This window comes from Narcine bancroftii, chromosome 5, assembly GCF_036971445.1.
Source record: "Narcine bancroftii isolate sNarBan1 chromosome 5, sNarBan1.hap1, whole genome shotgun sequence".
Classification (NCBI taxonomy): domain Eukaryota; kingdom Metazoa; phylum Chordata; class Chondrichthyes; order Torpediniformes; family Narcinidae; genus Narcine; species Narcine bancroftii.
Window position 1 is genome coordinate 40,773,036 of NC_091473.1, and position 27,131 is coordinate 40,800,166.

The window sequence follows — 27,131 nt, forward strand, 5'->3', positions numbered from 1 at the left end:
TTGTGTGAGGAAAGTAGTGATCAGTTTCTGTTCCACATTTTAAAGTAAGGTAATTCCCTCAATTGCACATGTGCAGGAAGGATAAAATAGAGATTATCGTTGACTTTAAGACAGGAAGTGACTTTGTAATGCCCAATCCCAAGCAATTTCAGCTATATAATTTTACACAAGTATAAAAATTAATGATGGTAAAATTTCTACTTTGATCAACATAGTTTGGCTAATCAAGCTAAACAGATAAACAGAGTTAGTGTTTTAGCTTCAGGACCATTCTATTATGCCAAGAGGTCATTATCTGAAATGTAATTTCTTTCTCAACTCTGAAACTTCTGTTTTTATTGCCAGAAGCCTGAGTATTTTGCAGCAATAAAATTCAACGCTGCTGACGTTAAGCAGGACCAGAGAACATTGTCAGGATTTCTGAAGAGCTCATGTGTCTTGTCAAGGATGCACAAAAAAACATTCAGAGCCTTTAATTACCTTTGAATCCCTGATCATGTGGAATTTTAAGTATGCCACAAGATTATGTCTGTTCTTTTTACTAAAAAGCCAATCCTGCCTCTCTTTAGGAAGTGAATTAAATGCTTCATCTGTTGGCCACATCATTGTGAATGGCTTGTGAATTGGATCTTCTATGAGAGGCATCAGATTTGTTTCCTGACAAAATCAAATATTTAACAGTTAATTTTCTGCATCAAGAACAAAACATATTAAACTTCCATTATATATTTGAGAAGGAATTACTTTTACAATTTTAAAATTGATCTTCTACATGTATTTTCTCTACTGATTCTTGTGAGTGGCCCTTACATTTTGTTTACATGATATGAACTGTCCATTATCTTATTATACAACAATGTAATTGAAACGCCTCCCATTGGAAACCTCTTATGATCAGAAACCCATGCCTTTAGCACCCCATCTACAACTTTTTAATATTGACTGAAATCACCAGACTGAGGCAAATCCAGTTATGAATTGTCATTATGCTTTATTCTACAGAGAGAGTTAACCTACAAATTAAAAACAGGATTCATCTTCATTCAACTAACAGCAGTTCTCCTGAATAAAAGTTTGCATTAGAGCAAGAGGAAGGACGAGTCACTTGGAAGATAAATTTGTCTGGATCCTGGTAAGAGATCTAATCCTTAGCCTAACAGGGTACAGAATCTATGCAGTCCGAATGACCTCCATCTATGTTGTAGCCATTCAATGATCCTTTACGGATCCTTTACGGAAGGCTTTCTCAGAAGGCCTCAACAACTAGCTTTCCAATTGAAGTAAAATCAGAAAACATTGGAAGTACTCTGCAGATTAGGCAGCATCTAATGGAAAGAGGAACAGAATTAGTATTTCAGGTCAAAGAAAACCAGAAATGTTAACTCTGCTTCTCTTCCACAGACGTGGCTGGTCTTGATAAATATTGCCAGCATTTATTTGTTTTTATTTCAGATTTCCAGTATCTGTGGTTTTTTTTTTTATTTGGCTTTGTTACTTGTGAGATCAGTTTCTTACCAGAAATGGAGCTCAGTTCACAATTTCCACCCAGATATCCAAAGCCTGAAGAGGCTCTAATTGTGTTTGCTGCTGAATCCCTTGGATATGGATCCCAGAAAATGCCTCCAATCATTCTCATCAAGGATGGGGTAGATTTCAACTGGCTTTCAATTGAAGCAATCACTAAGGGCTAGCTGCCAACAGGAAATGCCTTGCTTTTTATTTCCATTTATGGCAATAAAGGTGATATCTCCCAATATAGGCATCAGATTGATAAGGCAGGTGACACAGGAGCAGGTTAAAAAAGTGAAAACGAGTCCAATCACAAACCCCCTTACTGCATTGGTTGGTGCAAACCAGTTGTGGGATTGATCCAGAAATTGGCTAATCTGTCTCCAGGATGCATTCTGATCTCTCACCGGATTCTGGTTGTAATGTTAATTTTAACCCCTTAAAGGTTGGAATGTGTCATTTTTAAATTTAATAAATTATGCTGCTCTTTCCATAAACAGACCATCAAAAATTGCTTTAGATGGAGCCGCCAATGCACAGTTTGCACCTAGCAGCAACACCGAATCTATAGAAGATGATAGCACACATCTAATCTGACTTCTCGCATCCCTTTCATCCCGTAATTTTCTCTGATCCACAAGTCACAGGTGGAATGAGCAGACAGCCTTCACTTTAGCAAAAGGCACGGGAATGCTGGTCTTAGTTGGGAGACTTTGGTGGGAGCCCTTCCTGCCCCCAGGAAGAAATGGGTGTAAAGCTCCATTTGTCTGTTTACTGATGCAACCCTCTTTTCAGCACCCATTGTACATGTGCAGAAGCTACATCCCACGTTGATGTTGGGAGTGTGGTCTCAGATCGCTGCTGTGTCGATTCAGACAAACACCACTGTTTCTCTGATTGCAGGTTCTCACCACAATGTAATTACCTGCCCTCCAGCAGAACAAGGTTTGCCAATCTCTCCCATCAGAAGACATGGTGAAAGATAATCACGAGACCTAGTGATTCTATAATTAGTGAGAGAAGAGACTGGCTTGTCTGTTCTGCATTTATAATAATTTGGAACATACTTCAAAGCAACTTATCAGCTGTGAGGCATTTTGGGACATCTTGGGGATGTGAAAAGCTGATTTATAATTGGAAATGTTTCCCTTCTGCCCACATTTTCAGAGCACATTAAGGGCACTTCCACGCATCAGTACTTCCATATCACATCAGCTCAGCACAAAAAGGTTGTGGAAAATGCTTTACCTTAATCAAATTATTAAATATTTTGTATCCATTTTCACTTGCGACAGTGGAGAGTTTAGGCTGCAAATGAAGGAAAAGAAAGTTTGTTTCAAAATTCTTAAGACAAAATAAAGACTCTGATCTTAAAATGACTTTTTTTCTCCTTTTACACATGTCCATAGCACCTTGTGGACATTGTAAAGTAATCTTAAGATGCACTAGGTACCTTCCAATACCACTGGCATCTCCACTACTCCTGAACACCCAACATGGCATTTCTCTCATGATTGCAATACATTTTGTTAGGAACTATTTTCTGATACAGCAATAGCTAGATATGGTGAGAGGGGAAAGATTTAAAAGGTACCTGAGTGGACCTTCCTCACACAAAGGATGGTGAATATATGGAATGAGCTGCCAGAGGAGGTGGTATAAGCAGAGATAACTGTAACATTCAAAAGACATTTAGACGGTTACATGGATAGGAAAGGTTTGGAGTGTTATTATTCGATAGCAGGCAAATAGGACTAACCGTCAGCATGGGCAAGTTGGGCTAAAGGGCTTGTTTCTGTGAATTCTATAACTCTAGTAGCTCTCAACCACCTGTCTATGTGACTGTTCTCATGTGTATTCCTGGATGGTAAATTTGGTAGATCATTTCACTCACTGAGTAATGGGAGTCTGACTAAAAGGATAATGGAAGCAGAAACCATCACTACATTGAATAAAAAATATGGATAAACAAATAAAGTGGTATAACCAGCAGAACCATGGACAAAGTGCTGGAAAGTAGGATTAAACAAATGTACAATTTTGTCTGCCATGAACTTAATTGGCCAAATTGTGTTTTACACATTTCTTGGGATGAATATCTATGTGGATGTATATACAGATTTATTTGGAACCTACCAGAGATGAAGTGAATATTCGCTTGTTAGTCTTCAAATTGAATGGAACCAAGACTTTGCTGATGTAATGAATAATCCCATTTGCTGTAATGTAGTTTGTTGTTATTACTTGAGCATCTCCATTCAAATAAATGTCATTCTATATAAAAAAAATAACATATTCAGAATAAATCAACATTCAAGTAAGTACAATTTCTCCATCGTTTATTCTCTTATCTAAATCTTTGCATCATCCTTAGTTTCTAGGGCACATTGGTTCAGCCAAATAGCTTGGATGCACAACTGCCTCTCCTCAATCAGCCTCCCTGACTGAGTGCTCAGAATCCCCTCAGAAACGTTCACAGCTCTCCTACACAGGCCTGAAGGAGAGATGTATTATTTAGATCATTTTGTGCACAGACCAACAAGTTTTTCTTTGCTTACTGCACACCACGTCTAACAAACCTATGGAACCCACCCCTCCACCAGTGGCACCGTGCAAGCTTCAGCCTCTTCCCAGATCACCTTGTCTTTCAATTTGGTGGCAAAATATTTTGAGATTGTTTTTCCAATCCAAACTTACAAATTAGTTTTTTGTATTCCTTGTTTTCCCATCAATTTTATCAGCAATATGTGTTTTTGCCATGATCTGCCTATAGCAAACCGACAGACTATCTGTGATCCTCAGAACACAGCTTGAGAAATGCTGCTTTATGGCCAGGCCCACAGTAGGTTTTCTGGTGTTGATTACAAAAAGAAAGGTGAAGAAGCAGCATTGGTAGGCTCTGTGAGTGAAGATGAAAGGGGTGAATCTCTCTCAATAATCAATAGTTATTTCAGAATCAAAATTTTATTGTCATGAACAAGTCACAAAATTGATTGTTTTGCAGCAGCTTCACAGTGTAAACATTTGTATAAACCACCTTACGACAATAAATAAAAATAGTGTACGAAAAGTCAAAGTAAGGCAATGTCTTTGGTTCAGGAATCCGATGGAAGGAGGGAAGAGCTGTCCTGGTGCCTTTTACCTGATGGTAGCAAGTGAAAAGGGCGTGGCTTGGGTGATGGAGGTCCTTGAGGTTAGAAGCTGCTTTTTTAAGACACTACCTCTTGCAGATGTCCTCGATGGAGTGAAGTTTGGGCCCATGATGTCACAGCCTGGAGTTTTTTTTTCTCCTGAGTGTTGGCACCTCCTTACCAGACAGTGATGCACCCAGCCAGAATGCTCTCAATGTTACACCTGTAGAAGTTTACAAGAGTCTTCAGTGACCTACTGAATCTCCTCAGACACCTCACAAAGTATCACCACTGGCAAGCCTTCTTCATGATTGCATAGACATGGAGGCTCCAGGACAGAACTTCGGAGATGTTGATACGCAGAAATTTAAAGTTCTTGACCCTCTCCACTACTGAGCACTTGATGAGGACTGGGTTATATTCTCCTGACTTCTTCCTGAAGTCCACAATCATCTCCTTGGTTTTGCTAACATTGAGGACAACATTGCTGGTGTGACACCACTCAAGGAGCTGATCGATCTCCTTCACTCCTGTACACTTTCTCATTGCCATTTGTGATTCTGCTGACAACTGTGATGTCATCAGCAAATTTGTACTTAGCTTTGGAATTGTGCCTGGCCACACAGTCATGGGTGCAGAGCAGTGGGCTAAGTACACATCCTTGAGGTGCACCTGTGTTGTTAATCAGTGAGGAGGAGACGTTGTTTCCAATTTGTACTGACAGTGGTCTTCCGAAAAGGAAGTCAAGGATCCAGTTGCAGAGGAGGGTGCAGAAGCCCAGGGTTTGGAGCTTCTTGACCAGCACTGAGGGAATTATGTGAATTAGTTATTTTGTGAATAGTGTTTATTCAACTGTTGAACAGTGAATACAGTGAGATGCACGTGGGAGTAAAGCAAATTTGACAATTTGCTAAATGTGATAAATTCAAAGATAATCCTCAAAAATCTTGACATTGGGTTGTGCTATAAGATTTAAATATCAAATGGCAAGGATTACTGCAGAAAATATGAATAGTGGAAGCATTGTGCAATTCTAAATAAGCCAGAAATAATTGGCCATGATGAATAAATTTAATTTTTGCATTTAAATTTAGATGTACAGCACGGTAATAGGCTCTTCTGGTTCATGAGCACATGACACCCAAATATCCCAACCTTCCATACATTTTGAAAGGTGGGAGGAAACTGGAGTCCCCGAGAAAACCCACTCAGACATGGGGACAGATTACAGATGGCGCCAGATTCAAACCTGGGTCACTGGTGCAGAAATACTGTTATGTTAACCATGCTGCCCCAAATGTTACTAAACTACTTTCAATTTTTTTTTCACAACTGTCTGATTATTTGATTGCATTGTGGGAAAAATTGGATGCCCTAAGAGGGGGAATAATAGAAATAAAGAAAATCAAGAGCAAAAGCTTTGAAATTAAACTATATTATGTAAGATATCCTCTATACCAGTGGTTCTCAACCTTTTCCTTTCCACTCACATACCACTTTAAGTAATCCCTATGCCATCAGTGCTTCATGATTAGTAAGGGATTGCTTAAGGTGGTATGAGAGTGAGAAGGGAAGGCTGAGAATCATTGCTCTAGACCCAATTGTTACTGAAATATTTTGCTTGAGAAAAATTGTCATTGGCCCATTTCCTTTGGAGTTATGAAACCATGCACATAATGAGTCAATTAGATACGATTAAAACAGTGGTTTTCAACCTTTTTCTTTCCACCCACATACTACCTTAAGCAATCCCTTACTAATCACAGAGCATCTATAGCATAGGGAATACTTAAAGTGGTTTGTGAGTGGAAAGAAAAAGGTTGAGAACCACTTGCTCTTGTAAAATTGTACTTCCTGATGATACCTTGCAGTACAGATGGACAACTTGTGGAATATCCTGAAGCATATAATGGATATCCTGGCACAGACCCTAGTGGTATAGGCACAATTCTGGGAATATCTTCAATTCTAGACACACATCCTGAGGGATATACTGTGATACAGTAACACTACACTGTACCTGGGGATATCCTGTAGCACAATATCTCCCATGGATATCCTGAAATACTGGCTCAACTCCGGTGGGATATCCTGTAGTGTACGCATATATCCTATGGAATATCCTAATGTACGGAAATCCTATAGTACAGTCAGACTTCCAGAAGCATATCTCATGGTATAGATATAATATGGGAATATCGTGTGGTATATTTACACTTCTGGAATGTCCTTTTTACAGGGGTTATTCTGCAGCACATACATGCAAACTGTGGGATCTCTTGTAGTATAGACACACATCCTGTGGGATATTCTGAAGTAAAATCCCACATCCTGTGAGATAAACTGTAGTGTAGATACACTTCCCAAAGAATATACTCTAGGAATATACTATAAATTTCTAATACAGAATTGCATACTGTAGGATGCACTGTAGAATTGATACAGTTTCTAAAAGCTATACTGAAGTAGATATATACCCTGGCGATATCCAGCAGACATTTCATGGGAATATCTTGTGTCATAGGGGATATCCAGCTGTACAGATACCCTTAGTAAAGAGTATCCTGTAGCATAGATTCTTGTCCTAAGAACTATTCAGATGCACTGATACATATCATGCATCTCTCAAGTGCAAACATACCTCTTTTGAGGAGATCTGAATGGTGTTTCCAGATAAAGCAACAAGGACGCTCTGCTCCTTTAGTTCCGAATCAGACAGTTCTTCACAGCCTACTATGTGATATCGAAGCAGGTCTTTCATCAAACCACTTGATTCCCATTTTTCTATCTATTATGGTTCATTGGACAAAGATAGGTTTTTATTGCAGAACATTAAGAAACTTTGTACAAAAAATTCAAAACAAAAACATCAAGTGAACTTTGGAAAGGCTGTATATTCTCAGCAGGGACCTGTTTATCAGTCTAGAATAAGATCGAATTCCTCATGATTTTGGGCTCATTACGGTCAATGGAGAAGTGTGGCTCTATGTTCAAATAGACACTGGCCCCTTGCCAGGCCCCATTAAGGCGAGATAGTGCCAATGCATTGCTTCCGAGAGCCTGAAGCAAGGGTTTGGTTTGAGGACTGGATGTGATCAGGGCTTCTGATGGAATAGATTAAACAAAATGTGTTGTCTCTCTGCCTGACCAAGATAGCCAGATGCATCTAGTAACATGAACTAGGTTCACTCAGTCTGTGGATTAAAATAAAAAGGGCTCAAGCCCGAAACATTGGTTATGTATCTTTATCTTTGCTAATATAAAGTATACTGTTTGACCTGATGAGTTTATCCAGTATTGTGTTTTTACTTCACAGACGTTCATGTTTTACTCAGTCTGTAAATCCCTGGTTTCCTCAAGAATTCACATCTCCTTACTGCATTTTGTCTTGACCACCTGGCTATCCCAAGATTTCAGTGTCTGCATAAATTTTGTAAAATTTAATGAGAATACAATGATTAATTGTCATCAAAAGGTTTAATGTTCTTCTTGAAAAAAGTAATTGAACTTTATAAACTCTGCTCTCAAGTAGAATAATTCCTTTGAAGCTATAGCATGCAACATTTATGCAGACCACAAGGATATATTGACTGCTGTGAGTATCATGTAACTCACCAAATTTAAGATACACTTTAGAGGTTGTAATACAGGGTGTTGTTCATTGCATACAATGACTGCTAATGTGCATTGAGTTAAGCTTCTGAAATTCAGTTCCTTTTTGATTTCAATGGATGCAAATTTCAAAACTGGACTTCATTCATTACCTGCTTTCATGTTTAGCTCAAACAACAATGTTGGATAGTCAATAAGAAATTAATAGTCAATAAGAAATTAATACATAGTAAATCAATTTACTTTTAGATTTATTGGGGTACATACTATCACATTGTTAAGTACGAAACCCTCCTATCTAGACCCTCAAAGGGGTGGCTGATTTGGAGACATAGCCCATGTACATGGAACTTTCTTCCTGAGTACTTGCAGCTAGTGAAGAAGAACAGGTTATTGAGTGCTGCACATCAGATTGAAATGTTTCCCAAACAAAACTATTGAAAGAATCAAAATTGAGCACTAATAATGCTTAATCTCACAGCAGTTTAGGAATGTTCAGGCAAACTGGCCACTCTGAACAAAACAGACTGCATTTCCCTCGCTACAAGATGAACTCTTTAAGAACACTAACATAAGATAACGATAATTGTTGCAGTTTATACAGCTACCGTGTTTTGAGAAAGTGCATTCTGTCTTGGCACGAACACTGTGAACGGCCCATTTCCTTTAAGTTCATTGATGGAATTCCGCTAAAATGTTCAGAAAAAAAAATGAAGAAGGATTGAGCAATGCTCCACACAATACACTTTACAATTTCGATTTGAAAGTATTGCAATGTTCCATTTTTTTTACCTGAAGGTATCTGTGGAAGGCGACAAATGTTGGTTCTCGGGCAAGTTCCTGTCAAACAAATTTTTTTTAATTTTTAAACTCAATCCCTAAATGGCACAGAAACATGACAAAAGAACATACATTTTACAGCAATACGTGAATTCAGTCACAAGGAAAAAGCTGACACTTTTACAGAACTTGACATTAAGTGGCTCAGCATCTTGAAATATAAAAGTTCTTTAGAGTGAGCTAATCTCCCCTCATTTGAGAGAGATTTTAATTCAGTTCATTGAGCTCAAGGGCAATTGAAAAATGTGCATAGCATCAAGATCACTTCCCACCATCAGGAATTAGATGTTGAGCTGGGGCCAGAAATGCCAGTGGAAAGCCACATGCAATAGGCTAATCGCGGACCAGCAGCCTCATTGGTTCAGACCTCACCGTGGCAGCAACAGAGCAAGTAGCAAGGGGACTCCAACGATGTCTTTTTTGAGGCCGCAGGAGACCATATTGTCTAAATAGCAGCTAAAGTCCAATGCATGATTTAACTGGCAGTGAATTTCACTGACCCGACGTGTCGTGTGCTCCAAATGTAAGGTCGGCAAGGGGAGAACAGGAGAGGGGGGGGGCTGATTATCAGGAGCATCAGATCTCAGGATTTTTGTGGCTAGCAGAGAAGCACTTGCCTGTTTTCAGGATTTTTTTGAATAACCTTCCCTTGCAGCTGCAGTAATTTATCCAGTATACATAAAAGTTTAAGAATATAGTCACTCGTTTTTCAGCACAAAGTGGAGTCAACTCTCTTTATTCCTCTCAGACACAACAATGAACTCTTCATCTTGACAAACACCATCCAGCTAAACCCCTCTGACATTTTCATTGACTCTCCACCACACAGGTGATCCCGACGCTCCCACTCTCCTGCGTCTGAGAAACATCATAACGTACACAGTTTTCTGAACTAATCCACGCATGCATGCTACTGCTCCCACGCGTCACCTCGGATATGTCATCAGCGACGATCGGCATCGCTCCCGATACAAGCACGTGACAGCAGCATCCTCTGTACAATTACTTCACAATGGCAAGCAAAAAAGGCAATCTTTCTCCTCCCTTGTCAACCAACACTTTCCAAATCTTCAGCCAACATCTCTTCTTCTTAGAAGGTGAGAGATTGTCTACCAGTGTTTGAAAATCATGGCTGAGACCTTTATAGTTTTGATGAATTACAGGATTAAGGCAGGCAGGGGAATGACCAGATGATACTGTCAGGGAGACGCAAGATAAGAAAATAGATTCTTCTGAAGAAAGGGTCATAGCTCAGACACAGAAACACAAAAGTATTCAACACTACCTGAAAGATATCACCTCTACATGAGTGTCCAACCATTTTATAGCCTCGATAACAGTTGCATGTTCGAGTTCCTGGTCCCGTTTCTCGGCAATGGGCGAAAAAACCACAACCTCCGTTGTTCTTCAGTGGGAGGAAGACAAAAAGGAAAAATTTTTACATTTAACATCAGAAATAGATTAGGTTACATTTTGTCATAACTTTCTCCTAATAACAAATAAATAAAATTACTCAATTTGCTTTGTGTGATTTTTTTTTGTGTATTAACCCATTTACGATATAGGTACCATAGGGTTCACTGCATCACCAAAAGGTCCCAATGTACAAAAGAGGACAAAAACAAAAAAAAAATGATCATGTTAACATTGTACTGTGGTGGCACGATTAGCACAACACTGTTACAGTGCCAACAACGTGGGTTCGAATCCCACACCGTCTGTAAGGAGTTTGTACATTCATTCTGTGTCAGTGTGGGTTTCCTCCGGGAGCTCCAGTTTCCTCCCACCTTTCAAAAATATACTGGGGTTGTAGGCTAATTTAGACATTTGGATGGCACGGGCTCAATGGCAGGAAGGGCCCATTACCATGCTGTATGTCTAAACTTAATTTTTAAAATTTAAATTGCTTTTTTCCCCCAAATAGTCAAAAAGGGTCAATTTAAAACAAGGAAGAAAGCTTCGGCATGCTGAAAATAAAAACATTCAATGCAGTAGAAGTGTGGTTGAAGAAGGAAAGTTTTAGAAGTAGTCAGTCTACAATAACTTCCATATCTGAAGAACATGAAACCAATAACAAGAGGAAGTATATGCTGATGGAACTTTGCTTAATTTGATTTCTTTAAGCCTTTCCACTCAGGTAATTCAATTTTAATGCTATTTAATAAACAAGAACAAAGCTATAACCTTGATCTGAAAGAAATGAAGGACATTTTGAAAAAAATCTCATTGCCTCCACCCTCCACCTTCTATCCAGAAAGTTTAGCTAAGTCTATGGACCTACAGAATAAAATCATTTCGCTCTGTCAGAGTTGTGATCATTTCAAAGAAATTAGAAACTAATGGATCTCTGAGGGAAAACTGAAAAGGAACTGGAGTTACATTTTATACTTGTTAATATCTGAATGGAGACAGGATCACATCTAATGCACAGATTTCAAAAGCTTTCAAGTGTATTCAGATTTCAGATTTATTGTCAGAGTAACTAGAAGACATCATATACAGCCCTGAGTTTCTTTTTGCTGCAGGCAAGGCAAAATTACCACTTACTAGCAGTGAAAAAAATCCTGTACTCAACGTACATGTAAAAAAAAATGTAAACAAACTGTGAAATACAGAGAGAAAAAAAATCAATAAAATGCAAAAGTGAGAGTCTTTAAATGATTGAAATATGTTGTTGAGGACTCTGATGGTGGAGGGGAGCCAGCTGTTCCTAAACTTGGTGGTGTGGTTCTTGTGGGACCTCCACCTCTTTCTTGTTACATGTACAAAAATATATTCACTGTGTTCTTATAAATGATGATATATTAAACTACTGTTTGCATCACAGGGTGGCAGATTTGATGTTGAAACTGGATCGCACTGCAGTGGGCCAAAAGCAGCAGAGACTAGGTGTGCAGACCACTGTATTGATCAAGGGCAAAGGGATATCTTAGGCCCACATCAAATCTACACTTTAAGCTTCTTGCTTGTACAAATAAGCAGTCTACTGTTTGTTTATGGTTGCTGCGCCACATTTCATTTGTTACAGAAATACTTGTTCTTGAATTCCTAGGCTTGTAAGTTTGTTCCTAACCTTCCTGCAAGGGTCGTCAGGTTGGCAGGAGTTCCTACCATCTCCGATGTAACCTGGGAGACAGTTGCAGGCCACCTAAAATAAGGAACACACCAAAAAAGCATGAATTGTACGCAAGCATTTTGTGCCGTTCACCACAAGCAGAAAATCATAAGGCACAGTGTTAAGGTTACGTTATTCCTCAGAATCTTTGACAGGATCCAGATATTTATGATTTGCTTTTGTCTGTGAAGGCTGACATGAAGAATTCATTGAACACAACTGTCAGATCTTTCATAGGTGGGACGATTAGCATAGCGGTTAGTGCAACACTGTTACAGAACAGGTACACAATCCTTTATCCGGACATCTAAAATCTGGAAAGCTCCAAAAACTGGCAAGTAAGGAGAGAGACAGCAGCGTGAGTCGGGCGGAAGAGACCAGCAGCATGAGTAGGGCGGACGAGAGACCGGCAGCACGAGTCAGGCGGGCAAGGGGAGGGGAGACGGCAGCGCAACTGGAAGGGGGTGGGGGTGGATACGGCAGCACAATTTGGGTGGGCTTAAATCTGGTTTTCTGAAATCTGGAAAAATCCAAAATTCGGAACACACTGTCCCCCAAGGGTTCTGGATAAAGGATTGTGTATCTGTACCAGCGACCTGGGTTAGAATCCAGCAGTGTCTGTGAAGAGTTCGTACATTCTCCCCATGTCTGCGTGTGTTTTGCCTGGGGGCTCCGATTTTCTCCCACCCTCCAAAGATGTATGGTGTTGGTAGGTTAATTGGTCATGTGGGCATATTTGAGTGGCACAGTCTTGTGAGCCGGAAGGATTTCTTTCCATACTATATTTCAATATTAATATTTTTAAAATCATAAATTCAATCCTTTCCTTACCCGATTTGGTCCAGTGTTGATGCATTCTGCATATTTATGGCAACCTCCATTTTGTTCTGCACATCCATCAATTTCTGAGGAGGAAAGAAACACAATAACAGAGAATTATAAACAGCAGGGATATACTCAAATAGCATGGAACAAGCCCTTCAGCCTCACTTGTCCATGTAGATCAAGTTGACATTCTGCCCTAATCCATTTGCCTGAATTTGGTCCACATGCTTCATTATTAATGATTGCTTTCTGGTTACGTCAGCACTTTGTGTGCATGCTTCACTGGGCAGCCAGCATCTGAACATCTGGCAGTACTTCCGGTGAGTGCGTGACTCGTCATTGCATGGGTAGGATCCCCCTTAAGTCGTTGGATTGGAAATTTAATGGGTGAATCCCCCTGCAATTTATAAGGTACATTCAGCAGCTTCGCCCCAGTAATTGCGCCCAGGAGGGCTACTCAAGTGCTGTAATTTAAAAGGGGCTATTGGAATTAATTCAGATATCTTGGGCAGACCTAATTATCCAGGAAGACCCATTGTTCTACCTCCTTCCCAAGACACACAAACTCAATTACTAGGTAGACCCATTGTTTCCACAGGGATGCCTATCTTGGCAGAGTCTTTGACTTGGGTCCTCACCTAGACAGACGACTCCATCCCCGATGTAACTGTCCCAACAAATACATGCCCTCTCTCCTGCAGACACTTTGGTGCAGTTGGAATGCTCTGAACAGCCGCCATTATTTACCTCACAGGGATCGATCTCTGTAAGCAGAAAAACAAAGTTTCAATTTTATAGTATAATTTCTTCCTCTAAGCCATTTGACTTTCAAGCATTAAAAGTAAAGCCAATTTTCATGTCAAGTGAAGTCAAGTTTATTGTTATCTGATTGTACGAGTAAAACGCAATGAAACAGCGATCTCTAGTCCTCGGAGCAGGACAAGCAGAAACGCAGCTAGACATAGCACACATACAGACAAACAATACATATGCAGGACAAGAATTTCATCTATACACATATATAAATATTGTTTTTTTACATATGAGAGTCTTGGATGGTTCCTTTGGTGGTTCAACATTCTCACTGCCCGTTGGAAGAAGCTGTTCCTCAGCCTGGTGGTGCTGGCTCTGATACTCCTTTATCTCTTACCCGACGAAAGCAGCTGAAAGATGCTGCGCGCAGGGTGGAAGGAGTCCTCAATGACTTTGCATGCCCTCTTCAGACAACAATCCTGATAGATCGCTTCAATGCAGGGGAGAGAGACTCCAGTGATCCTCTCTGCTGCTCTTATGGTCCTGTGGATTGACCTCCAGTCCTTCTCACTGCAGCAACCGAACCGCACTGTGATGTAGCCAGCCAGGACACTCTCATTGGAGTTATTGTAGAAGGTAGCCTTGCTCACTTCAGTCTTCTCAGGAAGTACAGTTGCTGTTGTACCTTCCTGACAAGTGAAGAGATGTTGACTGTCCACGATAGGTCACAAGTTAAGTGAACTCCAAGGAACTTGGTCCTCTCCACTACTGTACTAAGAGTTGTTGATGTGTAGTGGAGGGTGGTCACTCCTTGTCCTCTTGAAGTCCACAATCATCTCCTTCATCTTGTGCACGTTGAGAGTCAGATTGTAACAACCCCGTATAAACAAGGCCTATCTTCAAAAGACAAAAGGAATGGGGTTTATCTTTCCCAAATTCTAAATTTTATTGTTGGGCAGTTAATATATGAAATTTATTATTACTATTACATTTTGATACTTCAGATGACCAACCCCTTTGGGTAAAAATGGAATGGAGTTTTTCAAAAAATTTAGCTACATTGACAGTTTTAGGCTCTTTCTTACTCATTTTTCAAAATTTACAGACAATCCGATAATGAGGCATAGAGTGAGAATATGGGCACAATTTAGGAACATAGGAATTTTTTGGCTACCTTAATGTTTCTTTTGTAGCCCTATTATAAAGAATCATCTTTCCCAACCTTCTATCTTGGATGCAGGTTTTAGGGAATAGGTTGGATTGGGAATAAAAAGTTTTAAGGATTAATATATTCAAGGCAATTTTGCTTCAATTGAACAATAAACAGTTAAATTCAACCTACCTAATAGATTTTTTTTAGATATCTACAAATTAGGCATTTTGTTCTTGATTTACTTTTTGATTTAAAGTTTTCCCATGGTGGATCAATAGCAATTATTTATGGTAATTTGATGGATCAAAGAATATGTTCCAGGATTAGAATCAAGAATAAAAGGGAATGAGACTTGAATTCATCAATTTCAGATGAAAATGTGGATAATATGCTCGATCTGATTAATAATATATTACAACTCCGATTATCCAAAATCAAATTCTCTAAGATCCTCAGTTGCCTGAAATTTTCTTTTTAAATTTGGATAAACAAAGATATACAAAATCTTCATTTATCCAAATTTTTTTCGGAGCTGAACTGACCAAGGTCCTCAGGCTCTTGGTGGACCTTGGGCCCCCGGCAGCGGCAGCAGTGGACCTCAAGCCCCCAACAGCGGCAGCAGTGGACCTTGAGCCCCCGACAGTGGCAGCAGTGGACCTCGAGCCCCCGGCAGCGGCAGCAGTGAACCTTGGGCCCCTGGCACAAGCAGGCCTTGGTGGGGAAATATCGGTGATTGGCGGTGGCCAGAATTTTTTTGGTGAGAATTAAACAATATTTTAATGCTTAAAAAGCCTTCCCTTGTTGTTTGTTGTTGTTTAAACACAGTTACAGTGATTTGTTGTTGCTAATGAGCTGTTTATAAAAAATGACTGGTTCTCTGAAAAAAAATGTTTATTCAAAATGGGCCTGGTCCTGACCATTTTGGATAATTGGAGTTGTACTGTATTTCATTCTGTGCATGACATTGTTTAATACAATTTAAAGTGAGATTATCTCATTTTTATTCTGATGTTGATCAAATGTAAAATTTTTGAGGCCTTTCTGATTCATATGTTCTGGGAGTGTCCAGAACTACAAGAATATTGGGAACAATTCTTTAAAACTCACAGATTCTTGGGATTAAATTAGAACTGTGTCCTTTTATTGCTTTATTTAGTTATTCTCTAGAAGAGAGGATTTCCTTGAATTCAACTCATAAAATAAGAGTAGCTTTTACTTCATTGATGGCTAGACAAGTAATTTTGATAAGATGGAAAGACAGCAGAGCATCAACTCGTAAGCAAGTGTTACATAAGATATAATGTTAAAGAGATCAAGGTTGAATTTGTCAAGATATGGGGCCCATTCATGGACTATTATCATTATTTGATGACTTAGGCAGGGGTGTTCTGGGGGTTTTCTATCTGATGTCCGAGAGCTGATACTCGATTCTTTACAAAATATTTGCTGGTGACCATGTTTAGTGGGAAGGATTAGATTAGTATGCATGATTTTTCTTTCTTTTTCCTTTTGTTCTTTTTTTAATAACTAGAAGAGATTGGTCTATTTAGATAATATTCTAATATTTCACCTCATATTCTAAGGATATTTCACTTTTTTGACATGTGACTCATATTCTGTAATATATGATATAAAGCTATATAATTAATATCTAAACAATATATACATTTAATATTTCTCTCTATCAAATTAATAAAATAATTTTAAAAGGAAGAGCATCAGGTTGGTTCCTCTCGCACCATTTCACAAGATTTTCCACCTCTTTGTTGTTGCTGATAAACTGACGACTGTCGTGTCATCTACAAATTTGATGACACAATTGGGCCTGGGTCTGATATTGCAGTCATGGGTCAGTAGCGTGAACAGGAGAAGGCTAAGCATACAGTCCTGAGGTGCGCCAGTGCTCAGCGTGACACTGTTCGCCGTTCTGCTACCAACCCAGACAGACTTTGGTCTTTCCGTTAGGAAGTCCAGGATTCAGTTACAGAGACGGTGTTGAATCCCAGTTTCTTCATTAGCCTCTGGGGAATGATAGTAATTTATTTTTATTTTTAACTGACAAATTAAAATAGTATTCAGTGCCTGCCTAATCTAGCATTGCTTGCAAGGTGACTGTGTCCTATTTAGTGATGCGCCAGTTTTAACATCAGGGTGTGGAAGAAATCTTAATTTTTCTATAATGTGTTGTTTTTCATTTGGCTCAGGCAAGCAATGGCAGGAAAGGTACCATGCTGAAACTGGACAGTAAGCTTTGATGACTTGTGGGCTGACTGTGCAAACTGGTTTGGTCCTTCCACAATACAAATTCAGGGTAGAAATTTACAATGTCGTTACTGACTCTATCTTGCTCATTGCAGTTTGTCTGGTTAAATATCCAGAGAGAAAGGTAAGCCTGTATTTGGTATTAGTGCTGGTGAACCAACGGCAGGTTAGGTCTGTTTGCACCCTTAGGTGGGCTATTCATCCCCTGGCACTATTGTGATGTGTCTGTGATTCCATCTCTCTCCCCAAAGTGACCTACCCTCCTATAAAGTGAACTCAATGAAAACAAATTAAGAAACTGATTGTGGATGCCAAGAAGGGGAGACCAGGAGAACCCAAACCAGACCTCAATGAGTGGTCAGCAGTGGAGAGGGTAAAGAATTCAAATTGCTGGATGACATCATCTCTGAAGACCTATCCTGGAGCCATCATGTCGCTGCAATCACAAAGAAGGCTCACTGCTGGCTATATTTAGCTTGGAGTTTTGAGGAGATATGGTATGTCTCTTGGAAATTTCTACAGGTGTAACATTGGGAGATTGTGAGAGGCAGAGATAAGGTAGGCAGCCGGCACCTTTCTCTCAGAGCAGGAGCAGGAAACTCCAGAGGATATCTGTACAAAGTGTAGGGAGGCAAGTTTAGGGGAGATATCTGGGGTAAGTTTTTAAACACAGAGTTGTGGGTGCCTGGAATGCATTACCAGGGGTGATAGTGGAGGCTGGAACAATAGGAGCATTTAGACAGGCACATGATGAAAGGAAAGTAGAGAGTTATGAGGTTGGGATGGTTTCAGTTTTTTTTGACAGGTATTTATAGGTCATCGTGGGCTGAAGGGCCTATACTGCACTATAATGTTCTATGTTCCAATCAACAACACTGAAGGAAGAGGTATCTGGCTATTATCATTATGAGATTGTGGAAGCTAGTTGTGTAATGGAAAGTGCAGGGAATTGAGGAATGGAAAGGAGGTGAAAACTCATGTAGATAGGAGCTCTTTCTCAGTTACATGTGCAAAACAGGGAATGCATTTGTGTTAGTGCATTGTGTTACTTCCTTGGCCTGAGTTTCTCAACTGAGTTATATCTGGTATACCTTCAGTCATACCATATATTCCTGATGTCACTCAACTTGTACCTAATTCCATCAGAGTGTGCCATATTGACTGCCCCAGTGCCCACTTCTGACATCCCACATTATCACTGAAAACCCACTATTGAAGTCTTTCCAAGGTCAAACCTGCCTGAAGTGACACAAGTTGAAGATATACAGAGAAATCAGGCACTAAAAATTGTATGTTGCAAATTGCATGTGAGAGACAAGGTCTGACAAGGCGTGACAGCATTTAAACAATCTTTCTTCACACAAATATTTTTTTTTTTGCCTTTCATATTCTCTTTCAAATATGAGAGGAGACACATATTTCGGTCTTACCTGAGCAGGAAGTCCCATTTCCACTGTATCCAGCAGAACACAAGCAAGAGGGCAGTGAGCCAGGTGACCCTAATATGCAACTAAAAGATACATGCACTAAGCCTTTTTAAAAAAAATGTTTACATGTTAGTTTTTAGCATTGATTTTCACCAACTGACAACAGTGATTACAGACACAACACGCAATGCTGTGCGGAGATTCTATGGTTCGCACACTGCATGTGGCAGGTAATCAGGAGATGCAATCCAGAATATGCCCAGATGTTTCTCTCGCCAATGTGGTGCAAGCATTTAAACATGCAACTTATTCGTCATTTCTACAATTAATTAGCATCTCCACGAGCTATAACATATGGTCATTTTAATTAAAAGACAAACAAAAGCACTTGAATGGTAGATGGTATACCCCACTTTATAAAACTAGAGCGTTCCTAGGAAACCTTTCTTTTTTTTTAAACCTTTATTGTCATTAAACAAGTACAATGAAATTAAGCACATATCCTGATGGTGCACACATACATCAAACAATAAAGTATAAAAACAGCAACACAATAAAACAACATTCAATGTTTGGTGCTATTCAGTTCTTGTATGGCTCTGGGGTAATTTAAGTCGGTTTGTCCATAATTTAATGGACCAAAAATGTCTACCGGAGAGCAGCAGGTCAAACAGGTCTTTCAGGATTTTGGCTGCTCTACTGAGGCAGCGAGATCTGAATAGATCCTCCAAGGAGGGCAGTGCGCAGCTGATAATCATCTGGGCTGTACTCATGACCCTGTGAAGGTCCCTCTTATCTGTGGCAAACCACATTGGAATGCAGTAGGCCAGCACACTCTCGATGGAGCAGTGATAGAAGTGCAATTTCTCCTGCAGTTTGACCTTCTTAAGAAGTTTGATCTTTGTAAGCTGATATGGCATAAAACGAAGACCCATTGACGACAACTGGAGGCTATTTTCATAAAAGCAAAAACCCATTCAAATCCTTTTGGAAAAGTGAACTCAGCATAATAGAAAATTTTCATAATTTGAGTATTCATAGAGTGGGATATACCTGTATTTACCATAAAAATAACTACAAAAATAAACTTCAATTAAGTTTGTTTCACTTACTTGGCATTGGGATGGCATGTTCCATTACAGTGATCAATTACAATTACTGAAAGAAAAAAAACATCTTGTCATAATTCACTCTGTTCATGGAAAATGAGAAAGTTATGGAGCTGCATGTTATCCTTATACTTTCTTATCAAATAGCTTAGAATTTATAGTAAAAAACACAATGTTGGACAAACTCAGGAGGTCACACAGCGTACTTTATAAAGATAAAGATACATGACCAACATTTTGGGCCTGAGCCCTTCATTGAAATGTTGGTTATGTATATATCTTTGCTATATAAAACATGATGTTCGTCCTGCAGAGTTTCTCCAATGTTGTGTTTTTACTTCAATCACAGAGTCTGCAAACTTTTGTGTTTTACTCCAGGCTTAGAATTTGGTTCAGTTTAAAACTCAACAGGAAGAATAAACACTAATTGTGCTACCATTCCATATACTCCAGGCAAAACTATTAAAATAAGGTTGACTCTTTTTATAATTGGAATAAAAGTTCCATGGAGACTATTTCCTTCCAGTTATGGAGGCGAGAACAAAGACTGAGGCACATGATTGAAATTGAATAACTTTTTTTACAGAATATTCTAAATCTTTGGAATTCTGTAACTCACAAAGCCGTGCATGTCCAATCACTGGGTTAGTTAAGGTTAAGACTGATATATTTTTGGAAACAGGAAATTACGGGATTAGTAAAGTGAGGCACAGGATTGGGCATAATCCTGCTAAAAAGAAGGTACCTCCTTTTGACTCTATTTTTTGTTCTTAAATCAAAATAAGAACTTTTTTATATGAAAACAGTCCAGTAGTTTCACAATCGTGAAGAAAATAGAAGCAAACATTTAATAAATAAAAGACATTGAAATGTAACATGACAATGAAACAGTCGTTGAGCACAAAAAACTGCAACAAATTAAACCAAAGCCGAACATAATATGAAACATGTCGGAGAACTCGACAGAGAAAGATGCCAAGAATTTGAATGAAAATTATTTGAACATAGCTACAAGTTTCTCAGCTGACTCAACAAGAAGTCAATATGTGGGGATTAGGCATCCAGGTCTAAATGGGAGATTAATTGAAAACAACTCATTTTGCCAGTGATGTTATAGAAGCATGTTAATTTTCTTATTGTCAAGTATCAAAGCAAATATATGTGGGCCAACAAAATATAGCACAGCAGAATGACTTCTAATATTTTCTATTTTAAGATTGTTACTTGGAAAAAAAACTCAAGTAAATTTGAACACAGTTACAAACAGCATTCAATACACTGAATGCAGCTATGTGAAGCAATGCCTCAAGAAGGCAGCCACAATCATAAAGGCCCCCCACCCCCCCATCACCCTAGTCACAGCTTCTTCTCAATGCTACCTTTAAGCAGAAGGGACAGAAGCATGAAGATCAGCACTGTGAGGTTCAAGGACTGTATTTTTCCCCCAACGGCAATCAGGCTCTGGAACTTCCCTTGTTCACTAATCAGGGATTGCTCTGATACCACAAGAGGACTCCCTGCATTATAGTTAGGTCACTTCTTTTGCACTAAGATGAATATTAATTTTTATAATCTACCTTTTTTAATTCATTGCCTGTTTATCATTCATTTGGGTTTATTATAATCCAATTGCACAATAAAACCTGACGAATCTGCGTTCTCTGGTCGTCAGGGCGAAACATGCAGACACACAACCAGACATAACACACAAATAGACAAATAATCCATTGGCAGGATAAGTATTCATTCATATGAGTATGTGTGTATACACATATACACACACATATGTGTGTGTGTGTATATATATATTTTTTTTATTTATTTTTTTTGAAAATTTGAGCATCTTGTACTGCATTAACTATCGTTTTGTAATTTTTTTAGTTGTCTTTGCAATTTTATTTTACAAAGTATCTGTCAGTTGCAGCAAGCAAGAATTCTGGTGCATATGTGCATTGTACAATATATATCATAATAAACATTAATATTTACTTTTTAATTTGCTTGTTTTCATGTGACATTCCACTTACCTTTATCACAATTTGTACCTTCCCACCCTTTGAAACAATTACAGCTTCCATCACCGTCGAGTCCATCATTGCAGTTCCCATTTACACACAGGCATTCTGAACACACATAAACAAATACCTGGTTAATTAGGTTATGAAACTGTAAAAGGGAGGGACAGACATCTAGATAAATAAAATTCATGCTCCAACAACTTATTGCTTTGAGTTATACTGTGGGAAGATCAGAAGAGTCAGGCAAGCCAATTAGCAGTTTCCTCAAAAACTCCAAGCAACCATTAATAAATCACCATTCATAAATTATGATATACAATTGAAAATTCCCACACCCACCACCAATGTTGGAACAATAGATTGGGAGAACAAAATTGGAGGTGATGATATTGACGTAATTATATCAATAGGTAGTTAAGATAGTAATAGTTGTTTGCAAAAGTTTGTGGAATATTATATCCAAAGTAATGTGACACACATATCACTTCCATACAAAACAAATGTGAGATGTAAATTTCCCAAACTCTTCTCTTTAGTGAGAGATGGTTTAGTAAGGTATGTCACCTAAATCAGCACATTTACCTCTCTGCAGAACAGACACATTTACTCAAAACTATTGACTGAGCATTGTAAGCTTATCCAGCAGTGATAAGCCAAGATGATGTGACATCTCTGAATAGCATTTACATTTTTAGCCCTCAGTTACAATATAAAAAAGCTCAGAATTGTGACAGAAAATATTCAACACAAAAAGCTGTAAAGATTGATTCACATTACCTATTAATGAGACCATTAAACACCTCTACATTAGGAATAGCATATGCTAAAATGCCCACACATATTTTTAGTAATCCTTGAATTAAAAAAAATGAATGTTATTAAATTGTTAATTACTGCTCTAATCTAATTATAATGTTAGCAGAGTAGAATCCATACCATGTGTGCAATTTATTCCGTATCTACCAGCTTCACAAGATTCACAGGCAGTGCCTTGAAATCCTTCATGACACAAACACTCTCCAGTTCCATTAATTCCATCCTGGCAGATTCCATAATTGGAGCACCAGGCATTTGACTTGCCAGGGCACATCTGGCACCTTGGCCCATAGTATCCCAAGCAGCAATCTAAAGTCTAAAGAAGCAAAAAGAAACACAAGATAAGAAACAAATAAAAGAGTTTCTTTAAGATGGACCTTAATTGGACTTGCTTTGACTCCCATCTTTGTTCGAGGCCTACATTTGATGTTCACAAGATGAATAGTCTCTACTAATCCATCTCTGCAGCACGTCCATCAAGATTACTTTCTGGATCTCGAGAACCAGTTCTCAGCAAAGTCAGCTAGTAATGATGAAATTCAACACTTCCCTCCACGTTCCAACATAGCCTTCAGAAAAATGTACCTCAAACACAGTACTAAACGTGTATTCTACCAAGAAAAATAGCGCCTGCCGTCCTTGATATGCCCAAGATACAGGGAACTTATAGTAGATAGCTCAAAGAATTGGAGAAGTATCCACAATTTATTAAATTTGGGGACCCAACATCCAGTGGCAGGTTGGGAAAACCCACCTCTCCTCGGGCAGTATCTCCACCATAAACGCTCTAGTCATGTTCCACCTCCTCTGTGTACAGACAACATTGCCTGCTCCCTGGACACCAGACTCCTGAAACAAGCCATGTACTCTGAGCTTCATTACAACCATTGATTTCCAAGAGGACAGAGAAAATACTTCAAGGAAATTGCAAAAGTCTGCATTCAAAAGTGTATTGTCATCATGATCTCATGGGATTCCCTGGCCATTAGCTACTCCCAATGGAGAAATAGCATAAAGGGTGGTACCCAGCACTTCAGCTTTCTACACGGAGCACAAAACAACCATGCACAAACAGGGAGGTAGAACAAGAGGACACAACATTGCTCTAGAGTGAGAAGGAGTCACGTGATGGAGTAGTGGCTGGTCAGGTAAAACCAGCCCTCTCCAGAAAAAAAGTCAGGAAAAGGCAAAGCTCAACAAATATAAAATATAAGAAATAGAAGATAAAGTTACAGAGAAGAGAAAGAAGATGGCACCCAAGAAGGAGAAAGTAAAATCAACCAAAAAATAAGAAAAGTCACTGGAGAAGAAAGAAGGCGGCCTTACCTGCACGAAGGAACAGGGAGGTGTGCTGGTGAGGAGCGCTCGATCCCCGAGGTTGGTGCCTGCTCTGCGGAGTCGTGACCTCCTGACCGGTGGACTTCAAAAATGGCTCTCGGAGCCAAACAAAAGTACGCAATCAAAGGAAAAAGAAAACACCGATGGGAGGGGGCTCAGCAGAGGAGCGGGCAGCCACAGCGCAACCAGTTGCGGGACGCCCGACACCAGGGCGCTCAGCTGGAGGCTGAGGATGGCGGCAGGGAAGGGAGCGAGGAAACAAACGAGGGAGAAAGATGGTGGGGTGACCGACAAGAGGAGCAACGGCAGGAGGCCCAGCAAGAGGAAACCCGACAAAGAGATATAAGCAACTCATCAGGAAAAACAGAAGAGACACAAACTCAAAGAAGAGAAGAAGACACAAACACAGGAACAGACACAGAAGAAGAGGAAGAAGAAGACCAAGATCTTCACAGAGAAATAGAAGGTAAAACAGATGGACAGAATGTAGATAAAGCCTTTTTTGAAGAACAAATGAGATCATTAAAAGAATGGTTGTCATGAGAGTTTAGTGCAATTAAAAGAAAAATGAAAAGAGCAGAAGATAAAATGCAGTTTAGAACTAGTCATAACAAAAATAGGGAAAAGAGTAGAGAATGTGGAAGAGCAGGAAATGGCTGTAGAAATGGCAGTAAATGACAAGAGAAAAATTGGAAGGAAGTGACAAAAAAATTGAAGAGACACAACAGTTAACTCAGAAAATTGATATGTTTGAAAATTATAGTAGGCGAAACAACATAAAAATAGTGGGCCTGAAGGAGGGTGAAGAAGGCACAGACATGAAGGAATTTATAAAAGGACGGATCCCGAAGGCCCTGAATGACAGAAATGCAGGAAGAAATGGAAATAGAAAGGGAACACAGAGCACTAGCTCCGAAACTGCAGACACATCAAAAACCAAGATCCATCTTAGTAAAATTTTTGAGATATACAATAAGAGAAAATATACTGGAGCGGGCAAGGAATAAAGTTAGAGAAGATAATAAACCATTGGAATACAAGGGTCAAAAAATATTTTTTTACTCAGACATAAGTTTTGAACTCTTAAAGAGGGGGAAGGAGTTTAATACAGTGAAAACGATTTTATGGAAAAAAAGGTTATAAATTCATGTTAAGTCATCCAGCCATGCTTAAAATATTTATACCCAGGGAGAAAAACAGACTGTTCTCAGATCCGGAGGAAGCACAAGAATTCGCAGAACTTTTGCAGGACAAAAGGAGAGATGGAGACATGAAACAAGAATGAAGAATGGTAATAAAGTATAGATAAAGATGTAAAAACAATGTATATGTAAAGAACTAAAGTGGGAAAAGAGAAGGGAAGGAAGGAAGTAAGGGGGGAAAAAAAGAGAGATCTTTGTTATATGTGTAAACAAAAAGTGTTTTCTGGGGGGCTGGGGAGAGAGGGAATAACCGTCACTGCAAAATCAGTTGACACTTGCGAGCAAGATCACAATCCAAATGGAAAGGGGAGTTATGGTTGCCCAGCAAGGGATAAGGGCAACTCAGAGAGGGGGGGAGCATCTGAGGTTAAGGTATTATTGGGTGTGGGAATTGTTGGAGTATTTTATGTTTTAAATGTGTTGTCATACATTGAGTTTAAAAAGGGAAAACTAAGAGATGAAAATGGGAAAAAGGGGGATGGAGGTGGCGAGGAAGCGGAAAAGAGGTGTAAGCAAGATATAAGATGGCCATGTTGAACTATATGACTAGAAACATTAATGGAATACATAACCAAATTAAAAGGAAGAGGCTACTAAATTTACTGAAGAAAGAAAAAATAGATATAGCATTTGTGCAGGAAACGCATCTAACTCAAGTGGAACATAACAAATTAAAGAGAGACTGGGTAGGACACATAGCGGCAGCATCATATAATTCAAAAGCTAGAGGTGTAGCATAATTAAAATAGAGGAGGAAATAATAGATCCATCAGGGAGTTATGCAATGATAAAGTGTCAGATAGACTCAGAATTTTGGAATTTTCTCAATATATATGCACCTAACGAGGAGGATCAAAAGTTTATGCAGGATATTTTTTGAAGATTGCAGAAACACAAGGAAATATATTGATAGGAGGGGATTTTAACCTTAATTTGGATCCATTGTTGGATAAAACTGGACAAAGGACAAGCAAAAAGAATAAAGTAGCCAAATTTATGGTTACATCAATGCAGGAAATGAAACTTATGGATATATGGAGGTGGCAACACCCAAGAGAGAAGGAATATTCATATTACTCGAGTAGGCATAAAACATACTCAAGGATTGATATGTTTTTGTTGTCGGCCCATATTCAAGGGAGAGTTAGGAAAACAGAGTATAAAGCTAGAACACTATCTGATTATTCACCCCTATTATTAGCAATAGAACTGGAGGACATCCCACCAAGAACATAGAGATGGAGGGTAAACTCCATGTTACCTAAAAGGCATTAATTTAGTGAATTTATTGAATGCCAAATTAAAACATTTTTAAATACACACGGAATCAGTGAAAGACAAATTTATATTATGGGATTGTAGAGCATGTCAAAAGAACCAAAGACTTGTTGATCCAAACCAAGGCATTTATTAACTAAAATACTGGAGCATACCACATGTAGGTCGACCAGTCCAGAATGACCTGGTCTGGCTAGGAGCAATCCTTTAAGACCTGCCAGTAGGTGTGGCTACACTCTCAGCCAATCACAGTCATCCTACACTAAAATCTGTACATATACACATTGGTGATAGAATCTGTACTATCACAGGGATGCAATGAAAGCCTTCATTAGAGGACAGATAATAAGTTATGTAACTAAGATGAAAAAGGAAAATAGAGCAGTTGGAAAGGGAGATAGTAAGTACAGAAAAGGAACTAGTAAAAAGGGATGATATAACAAAGAGAGAATTGGTGGACAAAAAAATAAAATACGAAACATTACAAATGTACAAGGTGGAGAAGAACATTATGAAAATAAATCAAAAGTATTACAAACTGGGAGAAAAAACACATAAAATATTAGCCTGGCAACTTAAAACAGAACAAGCTAAAAAAAACTGTATTGGCATCAAGGAAAAAGGACAAACAAATTACATATAATCCAATGGAGATTAATGAGAACTTTAAAGAATTTTATGAACAATTACACCAAACTGAAAATGAGGGGAAAGATGATAAAATAGAAGAGTGTTTTAGCTAA

General features: G+C 38.9%; 2 protein-coding genes across 5 annotated transcripts in view; one reads left to right on the forward strand and one right to left on the reverse strand.

Moving 5' to 3' along the window:
* LOC138763304 (5'-nucleotidase domain-containing protein 2-like) overlaps positions 1 to 3,741 on the forward strand; it is a 130,764-nt gene extending 127,023 nt beyond the window's left edge. Inside the window, exons 16-17 of one of the 4 annotated variants that reach the window (XM_069937205.1) lie at positions 1,003 to 1,132; positions 2,413 to 3,741. In XM_069937205.1, coding sequence (XP_069793306.1) covers positions 1,003 to 1,083 — 81 coding nt within the window. In that variant the 3' untranslated portion in view covers positions 1,084 to 1,132; positions 2,413 to 3,741. Of the gene's footprint in view, positions 1 to 1,002; positions 1,133 to 2,412 lie in introns of those variants that run through there. The other 3 variants (XM_069937212.1, XM_069937209.1, XM_069937217.1) reach the window with 3 other exon arrangements.
* stab1 (stabilin 1) overlaps positions 1 to 27,131 on the reverse strand; it is a 240,380-nt gene that overhangs the window by 31,727 nt on the left and 181,522 nt on the right. The window contains exons 38-51 of the mRNA XM_069937203.1: positions 22,691 to 22,886; positions 21,764 to 21,859; positions 19,740 to 19,785; positions 18,631 to 18,710; positions 13,671 to 13,796; positions 13,039 to 13,112; positions 12,166 to 12,240; positions 10,378 to 10,497; positions 9,045 to 9,092; positions 8,861 to 8,941; positions 7,282 to 7,428; positions 3,646 to 3,783; positions 2,758 to 2,817; positions 481 to 657 (exon numbers count right to left, since the gene is read on the reverse strand). Coding sequence (XP_069793304.1) covers positions 481 to 657; positions 2,758 to 2,817; positions 3,646 to 3,783; positions 7,282 to 7,428; positions 8,861 to 8,941; positions 9,045 to 9,092; positions 10,378 to 10,497; positions 12,166 to 12,240; positions 13,039 to 13,112; positions 13,671 to 13,796; positions 18,631 to 18,710; positions 19,740 to 19,785; positions 21,764 to 21,859; positions 22,691 to 22,886 — 1,464 coding nt within the window. The remainder of the gene's footprint in view (positions 1 to 480; positions 658 to 2,757; positions 2,818 to 3,645; positions 3,784 to 7,281; positions 7,429 to 8,860; positions 8,942 to 9,044; positions 9,093 to 10,377; positions 10,498 to 12,165; positions 12,241 to 13,038; positions 13,113 to 13,670; positions 13,797 to 18,630; positions 18,711 to 19,739; positions 19,786 to 21,763; positions 21,860 to 22,690; positions 22,887 to 27,131) is intronic.